This window comes from Eptatretus burgeri, chromosome 2 (genome assembly GCF_056783735.1).
Source record: "Eptatretus burgeri isolate ZD-2024b chromosome 2, Ebu_testis_v1, whole genome shotgun sequence".
In the NCBI taxonomy this organism is placed as follows: Eukaryota; Metazoa; Chordata; class Myxini; order Myxiniformes; family Myxinidae; genus Eptatretus; species Eptatretus burgeri.
In genome coordinates, this window is record NC_140962.1 from 115,341,550 (window position 1) to 115,355,169 (window position 13,620).

Here is a 13,620-nt window from a genome sequence, read left to right on the forward strand (position 1 = left end):
GGGTGTTCGGTGGGAGATGACGTCACTGCTCCACCTCGTGGTCGTTTATCGCCACCGACCCCCCGGCCCACAACAATATCGTTCAAGCAAGACTCATTTAAGCACCTTCACCAACTAAAGATTATTGCAGCCTCGCTCGCAGCCTACCAAGTTGAGATGGCTCGGGTCCATTTGTCTGTGGGGGCACGACATGCATCGATGCCTCAAGGGCGTCAGGATTCCTCCAAATCTCTTTCCGTTTAGTGTTAAACAGAAGTATAACGACTGTTTAAATGGTAATCATCCGTTGGACAGAATCGACTTGATAGTTTGTGCTTTGTGGTTATAATAATTTTTACTTCCATTCGGCACGCCCCACAAAACGACATGATAAACTATTTACACACCTTAACAAGTTCGTCCAAGGCAAAAAAACCCTTGGGTAGGGAGGCAAATGAAATCACTGCAATTTTTGCCATGTGACCCTTAGTCATCCTGTCAAATTTTGTGGAGATTGGATAAGTAACGACCGAATGCATCACGTTCAGCCAAACAGACCGACAGACACGAAATCACATATTTTAGTATGATTTTACATGTTTATATCGATTGCAATATGTTTGTTTTTGGCTGCCATCCACCCTCCACTGCATTTTCTCTAAGCCCAGGAACCTAACCCCCTTTTTCCCATAGGCCCTTGGTATTAACTTTTGTGGTTTTGGATATCGCGACACCTTTCAGGAACGTAACCCCCGTAATATTTAAAGGTTTACTATGTGGAATAATGTGCCGTAAATAAAATGTTTATCAGTGGTACTATGTTCATCTGCAAAATTGTGATTGATTTTCTTGATGTGATTGTGATTGATGTGATTCATCAATCACAAAATTGTGATTGATGTGATTCATCTGCAAAAACAGCTATGCAGGCTGCATGCCAGAACTGAAGTGGTGACCTTCATTACATCGGAAATTTGAGCTGGTAAAAGGAGAGGTTACCAATGGATTCAGCTATTTCTCTCTTACTAGGTTATGGCAATGAAGATTATTGTACAAGCAGCATAGGCCAGCCTGTAGCTAGAGTGGAGTTGGAGAGAGAGATCTGTTTTTACCAACAACAAGAGCAATTATTTGGTACTTATGAATCCTTCACCAGCAAATCATAACCACCATTTTGAAAAGGATGGCATAAATGATGAAGTTGGGTTCCAATAAGTTCAAGTAATGGAGTCCCACATTCTGATGCTAAAGAAGAGGAGCTTGGAAAGCAACTTCCATTTATAGCTCGATAGTGAGGTCGTACCAACCATTCAGGAAGCACCATTTGAAGAGCTTTTGGAGGGGTTGTAATCCAGAAATGAGGGATAAACAGACAGCTTGGAACATATAACACTGAAGAAAGAAAGTTCATGTGTGAATGACGCATGTGGCCTTCCAGGAAAGTGCAAACCGTGGTGCCTTAGGTGCAGGCTCATGCCAATATCGATGTGGAAGCTCTTGGAGTAAGAGATGGTGATGATCTATGTTGAAGTAATGAAAAAAAAATAGGATAAACAGGTATATTATTAAATGTATTGGGGCTCTCTACAACCTAAAGTATTGCGTGGTAGAGAAGGACAACCAAAGTACAACTCCCACTGAGCTATTTTGTAGAAGAGTTAAAAGAAGGAAAAACAAAGATGCATACAATACTCAGCCTCTGTTGATCCAGGGATCCATGATATACTCGCCAGAAGAGAGAACAAGTATAAATTGAAAAGCTGTGAAAATGTGGAGGAGAGGCTGATAAAATAAAGATATTTTGGGAGACATCTAACGAAGTAGGATTGAACTTGGTTCGGAGAGATATAGGTCAGGTCAGGTATGGGAGCATGTGCCAGAACAGCACGTCGCTGCGTCCACTTTCCGCCGGTACTCCAGGGGCCTCCGTCTGGCCATCCCCCAGGCAGATGCCAGGCCCATCCCCATCTCCTTGAGATGATGGTCAACCTGTTGCAACCATGAGGCACGTGGTCGACCCACTGGCCTCCTCCACTCATGAGACTCCCTCGCTGAGAGAATCTGGTGAGCAGGATCAGAGTCAGGAAAACGAGCCACATGTCCATACAGCCGCAACTGACGCTCACGGACTATGCAGGTAACAAATCTCATCCGAGTCTCTCTCAGCAACCGCTCGTTGGACACAAAATCCGACCAGCGATAGCCAAGGATTCTCTGAAGAGACCTGGTACCAAAGGAATTAAGTCTCCGTCTCAGATCCTTGGTCAGAGTCCAAGTCTCGCACCCATAGAGCAAGACTGGAAGTACCAAGGACCTGAAGACTCGGACTTTCGTCCTCCCGCACAGGTACCGGCAGCGCCACACCCCATGATCCAGTGAATCCATGACTCCCCAGGCCCGACCCAGACGTCTATTGACCTCTGACTCGCAGCCAGCAGAGACATGAATATCACTGCCAAGGTAAGTGAATCTCTCCACGACCTCAACATCCTCACCACAAACAGACACAGACAGGACAGCAGCATCCAAGATGTCACCGAAAGCCTGGATCTTAGTTTTGACCCAAGAAACCCGTAATCCCAACGGCTCCGACTCCTCATTCAGCACCTCGAGGGCCCCCAAGAGGATGTCTAAAGTCTCCGCAAAGATGACTGCATCATCTGCAAAGTCAAGGTCCGAGATCTTGACATTCCCAAATGACGCACCGCAACTTGATCTCTCCGACATCCTCCCTAGAATCCAGTCCATACAAGTGCTGAAAAGTGTGGGGGCAAGTACACATCCCTGACGAACTCCAGTAACAACTGGAAATAAGTCAGAGATGGTACCACCACACTTCACAGCACTCTCAGTACCAGAGTAGAGTTCAGACATCAGATCGATCAGTTTTGGTGGCACCCCACGAAGACCAAGAATCCTCCAGAGGACATCCCGATTCACTGAATCGAACGCTTTACAGAGATCAACATAGGCTGCAAGCAGCCCCTGCCGAAACTCTCGTCTGCGTTCGGTGAGGACACGAAGTGCAAGGATACGGTCAATCGTTGACCTCTTTGGTGTAAAGCCTGACTGCTCTGGACGCTGGTGCTCAAGCAGATGGTGGCGAACCCTATCGAGAATTATCCGAGCAAAGACCTTGCCCGGCACTGAGAGCAGCGTCACCCCTCGGTAGTTGTTGCAGTCTTGGCGATCACCCTTCCCTTTCCAGAGAGGGACAACAAGGCCCCTCTTCCAGTCAGTTGGGATGATGCCTGTGTTCCAGGCAGAGCACAAAACTGCATGCAACGACACGAGTGCAGCATTTCCACCAGCCTTGAGAAGTTCAGCATGGATGCCACAGATCCCTGGAGCTTTGCCCCGTTTCAACTGGTTCACCGCAGCCCGTGTTTCCACAAGCGTAGGTGGACCACAGTTGATTCGAGGGTCAGCAACAGGGATTGTAACACCCTTGACGTCCAACTCGACAGTTGGGGGATCAGCCTGGTACAACCGCTCAAAGTAACCGGCCCAGCGGGCCTTCACTTCAGACTCCTCTGTCAAGAGCCTACCACTCTCTGCTCGAACTGTAGTGCTCCGAGGGATGGGCTTGGATGAACGTAATGCGCGAATTCCCCTGTAAGCGGGACGAGAATCACCTGTCCACAGGTGATGCTCTACCCCCTCACAGATTCCTCGCACATAGGCCTCCTTGTCCACCCTCAGTGCACGTAGTTTTACGCCTCAGCTTCCTGAACAGCTCAGCTCTGCCATTCAGCCTGGCCCTGCGACTCTGGTCAATGGTATCCAGTGTCCCTTGAGAGACAAAATTCTTCTTTGCCCTGCGGTGAGCTCCAAGGCATCCACCGGCAACATCAAGGACGGTGGTCTTGAAGGCGCTCCACAACTCTTCAGGACCCCCCAAAGCACCCAGACCCCACAAGTGTCCCCCAAGAGAGATATAGTGGTGATCAAAAGCTACAGAGAAGACAAGACGATAGGTGTGTAGTTGGAGAAGTGTGGAATAAATGTATGCAGCAACTGCTGTGAACGGATCCAGCAGGGAAGTTGTGGAAAAGAGGGAATTGAAGTGCAGTGACCTTTGTAAGGCAGCCATCCGAGGATCAGCTTCATGGTTAGGTGTGCGTATGACACTTTACTAACACCATTAAATAAACAAAAGCGAGGTCTTTGAGGAAACTGTTGTGTTGTTTGTGGAGGAAAATATTAATTGTAATTATACTCAATGCTTGTGCTGAAGTATTCGGGAAGAACAGGTGGAGGACATGACTTAATATTGCAAATGTTGCAGAATGTCCTGAGCAAGACAATAGGTCTCACAATCTACATATTGCAGTTACATGATTCCACCTTCCTTCTTCAAAGGATATTTAAGACCTGGCATCATATTGCTTTGCACATTCCCAGATGAAACTACTCAGTGGTCAGAACATCAGACTTGAGTGTTGCCCAGCGCAGAGCAATACGAGTTGATCATGCCTGAATTTTTGAAGGTGCACCGTTCCGTGAAATGTCTAGCCTGAAAAAGTACAGGTTATTGCCAAGTTTGAGAAATGGTTACAGGGTGATCTATGCTGCACATCTGGTTTATCTCTACTATAAAAGGAGCCGTGCGTACAAATATGCATGCGAGTTCCACCCATTGGTTGGACGGTTCACCTGATTCCACCCACAATTTCTAAACTACAGCCACCAATTTAGGAACCCTTTAGAAACCTTTAAAATTGCCCTTTAGAACCCTTTCTCTCAAGCAACAAATTTACTGCAGAGGTTATACAGGTTTGCATTATTTCTAACGGTTCACGAAAAAATATTTTCACGAAAAAAATAAGTGACCACTATATTCGTTATTGTTGTGTGTCTGTCTGTCTGTCTGTCTGTCTGTCTGTCTGTCTGTCTGTCTGTCTGTCTGTCTGTCTGTCTGTCTGTCTGTCTGTCTGTCCTGAGCATAGCTCTGTGGGTTTTGATCCGATCCTGATAAAATTTTGGTGGGAGGTTTATATCATGATCTAGTTGTGTTTTCCTGAGAATGGGCATGGTGCGCCCATTATGGGTGGAGCCATGCCCAAAAAACATGTGTTTTTATGGGGTAGCCGATTTCAATTTGCATCTTCTCCTCGGGGGTTTGCCGAATCTGACAGGGGTTTCGGTATTTGGTTATCCCAATGGCACCTACATAGCCCCCACAGAGCTCGATTTTTCATTTTCGTCCCAAGGTCAAGGTCACAAGGTCACGAACTTAGAAAATTTCGAATTTCGACATAAAAATCATACTACCGCCCAAACTTTGAGAGCTAGGATGACAATATTTTTTATGCAAAATGTTGAGGTCATTCCCCACCGAAAGTCTTGAAACCTTTTTGCTCTATCTCGGACAGCTTGCCCGTGGCGCCCCCTTCAAGTTTGTTTTTATGCTGATTTCATCAAAGTATGGATAATCCGAGGAGTGTGAAATGCCATATAGCCTATATGATATGTTGTTCCTGGAATGTTCCAGAGGAAGTTTTGCACCAAAGGTCATAATGCTTGACCTTTGACCTTTGAAGTTCACAAAGGTCAAATTTTCAAAGTTGTGGGAATCAAACTGGGTTTTCGACCTTCTTCAACGAACTAACTCCAATAAGCTATAGCACGTATCCTGTTTCCTTATTTTAATGTCCACAACATTGTTTTGTGACCTTTAAAGGTTATGCAAATGTCAAATTTTTAAAGTTGTTGAACGAAACCGGGTTTTCGACATTTTGCAGCTAATAACCTGTCACTCGTACCACATCATGTTGATCATTTTTATAAATTGGTCAAACATTATCACATTGTCTCATCCTTGACTTCTGAAACAATCTACATCGTCAAATACCGCTCGTGAACCATCGTCGTCTTCAGACTTGTTTTCTCTTAAAATTGTGATGGGTTTCTGTAAAGTCAGTGATAGCATGATAAGGGAGCAGAAAGCATTACATATTCTGCTGTTTCAATGTGGGAATGCCCCTTTGCTTTTTATGAGTGGGAGGAGGATGAGAGTAGAGATTGGACAACTTTGGAAGGGAGTGGGTTGAGGACTTGGGGGTTGGAGGGGAGTAAAGATGGGGTGGAGTTAGGAGGGGGAGGCTGAGGCTGAGGTTTTTTTGTTGAGTTGTCAGAATTGCATGTGCGAGTTTACTCACAGTAAAAGTGTGTGTGTGTGTGTGTGTGTGTGTGTGTGTGTGTGTGTGTGTGTGTGTGTATGTGTGTGTGTGTGTGTGTGTGTGTGTGTGTGTGTGTGTGTCACTGTGGAGGGGTGGAGGGTGGGGATGCAATCAGTAGCAGCCTGTTTATGTATGTGGCATTCTCAGCACTCAGGTGGAAAAATATTTTTTTTTATAACTACTACTACCTTCTTCAAAAGGGGGGTGGGGTGGAGAGGGACTGACACGGCTTAACAGATTTTCAATACAACAACCAGACTATGGAACATATGTTTTTTTGTATTTTTAAACAAACTATATGACACCAACCCCTTCCCATCCATAAACACATCATCACTATCACGTGCCATTACAGGAATAATTGTACTACTATTTGGTCTAACTCTCTTTCAAAGACTCACTTGATAATGTTGAAGGTGTCATCAAGGAAACCATGTTCTGGAACTGGCTGTCCCAGATCTTGGGCTTGCTTCAACCAGTGGAGGAGTCTCAGAGAATCCTTTCCTAACAATGATAACCTGAAATAAATAATATACAGTATTAATAAATAAGTAAAACAATATTTTACTTTTGAATACATCCATTCATTTTAAGGACATAATGGATAATTCCATGCACTAAACTAAATTGCCTTGTTGCATCATTGGCTCATTTTGTTGCATTTGTGGATACTTAAGTGCGTTATGTTTTGAGTGTGATAGAGATTCTAGAGACAAGTTTTCCTTGATGGGCAATTTAGCGCCAGCCCTTGGACAACTATAGTCTTCTCCATGTGCTCACAGTTTCAAAACAAACTCTTCATTTGTCCATCGCATTATCCTGAACCTCACCACGTCCCCTGTCACAAAATAGCACAATAGAATCTCATCCTACTTACTACGCTGCGCACTCACTGGGAAAACAACTATGTCTGGTAATAGAATGAAAATTTTAGCAGCAATTATAACTTGTGTGCCAGGGATAAGTGTTTAATTTGAGAATCATCCGGTACAGCAAAAGATATTTTCACACAGCCTGCTTGCCAGTGGTGTGGAAAATCCCAAACATATTTCATTACAAACTACAAGGGCACTCAGTAGAGCACATACCTCCGCCAGGCTGAACAGTTTACATTTTGTATCCCACTGATGGGATGGATCTGGAATGGGACCTGAACCAAAATCTAATCCGCTTGTTCTTGTCACCTAACCAACTCATCCACCTAGTTTTCTTGTCATAACTCGTCCACAACTTTATGAAATCCTCAACGTCCACAACTCGTGCTACATATTGTTTTTGGCCCCATCTCTCAAAGGTGAAGAATAACGTAAAATTTTATGGTATCCTGATCCGGATCTTCACCAAAATCAAACAATTTTGCCCTTGTCACACACCCCAACCTGTCCACCAAATTTCCTCTGAATCCATCGAAAACTTTTTGAGATATCCTGCACATAAACAAACAAACAACAAACAGACAGACAGGGGTGAAAAAATAACCTCCGCACACTTTCAGTGGTGGAGGTAACAACTGGAATTGGAGCAACTTACCTGGAGCTCTCTGCCATGTTGCCCATATATTCAAAGCGCTTGGCATACATTTCACATCGCTGAAAAAATGACCAAATCACCATCAACAAAAAGGAGCAAAATGCCAAAAATTATGCAAAAACTAGAATGGCACTCTTTGACATCACGACGTCAACCGATATGTCTCCACCCAAATTATTATATCGTTATACATATCTTGTACCAAGTTTCATTGAAATCCCTTCAGCTGTTCTCAAATGTCACATTTATACCTGACATGACCTCTGACCTCTGACCTCTTGATGCCAAAACTAAATCAGTTCAATCTTGCATCAAAAAATATACTTGTACCAAGGTTGGTCAAAATCCCACCACTGGTTCATAAGTTGGGGCGGTAACAGAATTTTTGCCTTTATAGGACATCTGACCTTTGACCGCTTGACTCCAAAGTCAAATCAGTTCATCTTTGCATCATTATAATACTTGTACAAAGTTTGACTTCGATCCCTTCAGCCGTTCTTAAGTTATCGTGGCAACGAAAACCTATCACGGACAGACGGACGGACAGCCGGTTGACAGCCTGAAAACATAATGCCTCTGGCGACTTTGTCAGTGAAGGGATGAAAAAAAAACAAGGATAGATACGGCACAAAATATTGTCCAAGTAACAATGTTACAAGCAGCAAATGTACTTTACAATCACAATGCAAATATGAATTTTTGAAAGAAATGAAATGCCAAAACTGCCCCGATGTACTGATAAACAGGGCTATGTTGATTAAATGTAAAGCACTTCAATCCCTCACATTTCACTGATAAAAGTACAATTCTGTTCTGTAATTATATCTCCATAGGCACCAAATATATTGTTTACCTTTTTTGGCAACATCTTATTTCCCACGCCGAAGGAGAGGGTATTGCGTTTGGATCCGTTTGTTTGTTTGTTTATCCGCGCAGAACTTTCGTGTTTTTCTCTGCAAAACACTTGTCGGATTGAGAATACGTTTTCACCATAGGTGCAACTACTCATGTGGAATGTTTTTATCATAATTGTGACGTCATAGGTCATGTGGTGTGGCAGCTATGTTGGAAAAACGGAAAAACTTTGGACTTCTGTATCTCTGTATCTCTGATAACTTCTGTACCTCACCAAGGAAAAAATTGAAGCTTGGCACACGGCAAGTATTCCTCATGGGGAATAAATGTGATTTTTTAATGTCACAAGTGCCTTCGTTATGACGTCATAACCGCATATGCAAAACGCTACATCTCATCAGTATGAAAATCTTTGAGGGTCATCTTTGGATGAAATGGTCCACAGAAATTTTTTTTGCATCATCGGTCACACAATTGGGCAGCCATATTGTTTTTTTGTTGTTTTTAACCTTCAAAAATATTCTCTGAAGTGGCTGAACAGATCGAGACGAAACTTTACACATATGACCACCTCTCCATGGGAAACAAAAAGTTCTCACGTACGATGTCATAGATCACATGGTTGGGCAGCCATATTGGATTTACCCTAAAACCCATACAATTCTTCTCCAGAATGGCTGGACAGATAGAGGGGAAACTTCACAAAATGTTCCCCAAACTTTGGGAGTACAAGTTTGTTTGAGAATAATTGATAGGACACATGGTTTGGCAGCCATATTGGATTGAAGATAAATTTTAAATAATGTTTTCTCGGGAACTGCTTAATGAAACGAAATGAAACTTCAAAATTATGATCTCGTTGTAATGGGCAATGAATGTTTTAAATTTCAACTTCATCAGACGCATGGTCTGGCAGCCAGAGTTATTTAATTTTTTGATCTGGGTTCTTTTTTTTTTTTTGAATAAGGTTGATTTTAGCTGTGCCTGGATGGGTTTAAGGGTGGAGGAGTAGCAGCTGAAATGTGGATCCTATCCAGATTCCTCCTGATGACTTCATTTTTGATTTTTTGGGGTTCCTTCTGATGACTCCAACACAGGACTGTACCTAATTGGTCTTCCGTTTGATTCGAATTGAATTTATTTTAAACCCATTCTAATATCAATTGAATAATAATAATAAATGTCATGGGTCATGGTCAGGTGTCTAATCAAAGCGGGGTTGCATCAAAGAGGGGATGTCTTGGTACCTGGTCATCACTGCCAGCAGTTATAAAGTGGCAGTTCTAATTATGTCTCTTCTTAATTTCGTAACACACCAGTACACAAGTGACACACAAAATACACCACATAAAACAAGTCCTGGCAAGGGTCTGCAATCTCTGATTGCTCTTTTTCTTGTTAATAGATTGGCGGCATAGCATATATCAATTTTACCACCCCCCCCCAATTTTTTTTTTTGCATTTTCACAATGTACATGTGTATTACCCTTGACAAGGTTCATCTGACTGTTCACTTTGGCACTAGATCCAAAGTATACGTGTTTTGCTTTGTTATAATGTTTGTTTGTTTTTATATTTGAAAAAGTTGGCTCTCAATATGTACACTTTCACGTGCAAGATGTTGCATGACCATGGATAAACAAAAAAAAAGGTTTATGGTATGATTATTGTAGATTCAGGCTCTGTGGGCTAGAATATGGTATCTGATCATAAGCTTTGGCGTTTGGGCCAAGGTGCATGTGTATTTGTATGACAAGCTTTGTTAAACCATGTACTTTGGTCTTTGGGCGAAATACACATGCTTGACTTTGTTATGAGGCTTGGTTTTTAATTTTACCTTTTACTATAAAAAAAAACATTTCTCTCAAAAAAGATGATAGCCAGGAAGCCAGAAAAGTTAAAGCTTCTGTGGGCTGACTGATGCTGTGGTCGCTCGTTCGCAGTACAGCAGCTGATGCTGCTTTATGCAGTGGGTGGTTCTGTATTTTTCAGACTACATCTGAGCTGGAATGTGCAATAATTGTTTTCATCTTTTTCCTTTGAGACAATTTAATACTGTTGTGGTAATGTGATAGGGGGGTTGAAGGGGGGTAACGTAGTATAGTTATTTCATTATTAAATGCTCAGCATAAGAGTTTGGTATTTGTGTACAAGGATTACAATGTGTCAAAGTATGTCCAGACAGATTTAATTGCGATCCATCCTCTGTTATCTCTTCGATAAATATTTATTTTAAAGTCATACAGGGTCTTAAGGGTGCGAAGCCAGCATAATCGCAAGAGGTGGAAAACCCGTTAAAGCATGGCTCATTAATTAAGCAGTTGAGCAATGAAGCTTCTTCATTGCGCGCTGAGCTGTTAACGACCGATGAAAAGAGCTGAAGATCGGCAGATTGAAAAGAGCGGAGAACGCCCACAGACATGCCTAAGAGAAGTGATTTTAAAAGGCAGATGCAGATCAAATCACTCTGTGGAATAGGAAGAGGAGTTTTATTTTCTCCTTGGTGCTGATGGATACACTGAGCCTGCAGAGAGGGTTACTGTGTCATGCCTCACCTAACAAGCTGCATCCCTGACTCCTTCTTCGGTTGTAGTGTAGAACGATCAACCACCCCATCCCCGCCCATCAGGCCTGGAATTGAACTGCCACCAGACTGTTTGCCAGGCCAAATCTCCTGGTTTGCTGATCATCTTATTGTTTTGTGAATTCCTTCGGCTGTCCCAGTATTTGTTGAGTGAACGGGAAAAAGGTAAATGGTTAAGCTGAACGAGTTAGTGTGGGCGCAGGGGACTCAATACTATATACAATATAATAAATTATATAATACTGTATAATAAATTATTATAGTGCAGTACGGTACATTGATTCCATCATTGCTGTAAATACGTGCATTTCTCTCCTCCAATCTCTCCTCTCCCATTTATTAAGTCTGATTAATTCCATTAACTTGTGTCGGCTGGTTCACGATTCATCATTGGGCTATTAACCCTGGCGTGGTTAAAAAGCATGACCGTGGGAAATTGGTGCCATTACCTCACGGGCACCAGGAGACTTTATTAAAACCAATGCCAGATCATCCAAGCCATCGCTCGGCTCATCCTATTTATACGGCTGATCCAGATAAAGCATCAGATTCTCGTTAGAGCTATCTGTACACTAAAAAACTGAAGATCTATTCGGCTTTCATGGAGGACGGCGTATGGTTTGACCTCGGGTCCACTCAGCAGTCTACCGTAACACTGGTTCGTCAGGATTGGGATCGAGACACTGGTCCGAATCCAGCGAACGTAACAATATTTTATTAACTGTAAAAAAGGGAACGGAAACAATATGGACTTGTAGCAGGTACAACATATATACATAAATACTAGTTCTTCTTATACTACTACAATGCATGCGCAACTAATGTGTGTAGCACCCCATATTTGGGGTTGACCGTTTTTTACAGCGCGGCGACATGCGCTGTTATATAATTGGCTATTCTGTCCTGTGTTTTCTGTCACACTTATTGTTGGATGTGATGTGGGCGGAGATTGCCGGGTGTATTGTGGGTGGAGATTGCCGGGTGTATTGTGGGCGGAGATTGCCGGGTGTATTATGGGCGGAGATTGCCGGGTGTATTGTGCGCGGAGATTGCCGGGTGTATTATGGGCGGAGATTGCCGGGTGTATTGTGGGCAAGATTGCCGGGTGTATTATGGGTGGAGATTGCTGGGTGTATTGTGGGCGGAGATTGCCGGGTGTATTGTGGGTGGAGATTGCCGGGTGTATTGTGGGCGGAGATTGCCGGGTTGATTGTGGGCGGAGATTGCCGGGTGTATTGTGGGCGGAGATTGCCGGGTGTATTATGGGCGGAGATTGCCGGGTGTATTATGGGCGGAGATTGCCGGGTGTATTATGGGCGGAGATTGCCGGGTGTATTGTGGGCGGAGATTGCCGGGTGTATTGTGGGCGGAGATTGCCGGGTGGATTGTGGGCAAGATTGCCGGGTGTATTATGGGCGGAGATTGCCGGGTGTATTGTGGGCGGAGATTGCCGGGTGCATTGTGGGCGGAGATTGCCAGGTGAATTGTGGGCAGAGATTGCCGGGTGTATTGTGGGCGGAGATTTCCGGGTGTATTGTGGGCGGAGATTGCCGGGTGTATTGTGGGCGGAGATTTCCGGGTGTATTGTGGGCGGAGATTGCCGGGTGTATTGTGGGCAGAGATTGCCGGGTGGATTGTGGGCGGAGATTGCCGGGTGAATTGTTGGCGGGGTTAATGCGGAAGAGCGACGTTTTTTGTGCTGAATCGTTTTCTGTGTGATGCCGGAAGTTGATTTTCTGAGCAGGAAGTGATCATCTTCCTGTCCCGTTAGTTGTTGACACGCAGCGTTGTAACTCTCGTTCTTCATTGTTTTTCACCGGAAGTGTTTTTAAAACGTCTTGTGGAGGTGATTTCTTCCTCTTTTTTGGTGACAGAAGTGGTTATTACAGCGCGGCGACATCGCGCTGTTATATAATCACCTATTCTGTCCTGTGTCTTCTGTCACACTTATGGCCGCGTACGTCCCTTTGATCTGAGGGCTATAAATATAAATTTGTCCAACGTCACAACTCTTCCCATCATGCATGCAAATTCACCGTGTCTACATTTAAATTTTAGAACTGCAAAATTGTTTCATCATTCTTAACCTTTTACTGCCCCCAGCCGCGCGATATCGAAGTATTCGCTTCTTGTTGCATTTTGTTTCCTTGGGACAGGGGTAACGCAAGGTAGGGCAGGAATTTTATTGGGATTTTTGGACACAGTGCCGGCGATTGCTCGCTTACTCTTCGCGAAGGACACCGTGAGATCTTTAACGTCCACCAACTAATGCTGGCAGACAGGGCACCCAGTTTACCATCCACCAAGGGACGGCACACACACACTGATAAATCACCCTACTTGTGAAACACAGAGATGACAGTTTATAGCTGGGTCAGGGTTGATGTCCAGGCTAAACAACTTAGAGGTGGGACATACATACATACATACATACATACATACATACTGGTCAAAAAAAAGTTGATACCCACCCCATTCCACCTTTCTTGA

At 43.8% G+C, this 13,620-nt stretch overlaps 1 protein-coding gene across 3 annotated transcripts in view; it reads right to left on the reverse strand.

Annotated features, from left to right (window-relative positions):
* The window catches only part of LOC147032883 (coiled-coil and C2 domain-containing protein 1A-like), a 121,993-nt gene that overhangs the window by 80,127 nt on the left and 28,246 nt on the right, over positions 1-13,620 (reverse strand). For all 3 annotated transcript variants that reach the window (XM_085870843.1, XM_085870842.1, XM_085870844.1), the window contains exons 4-5: positions 7,692-7,750; positions 6,563-6,679 (exon numbers count right to left, since the gene is read on the reverse strand). In XM_085870843.1, coding sequence (XP_085726969.1) covers positions 6,563-6,679; positions 7,692-7,750 — 176 coding nt within the window. The remainder of the gene's footprint in view (positions 1-6,562; positions 6,680-7,691; positions 7,751-13,620) is intronic.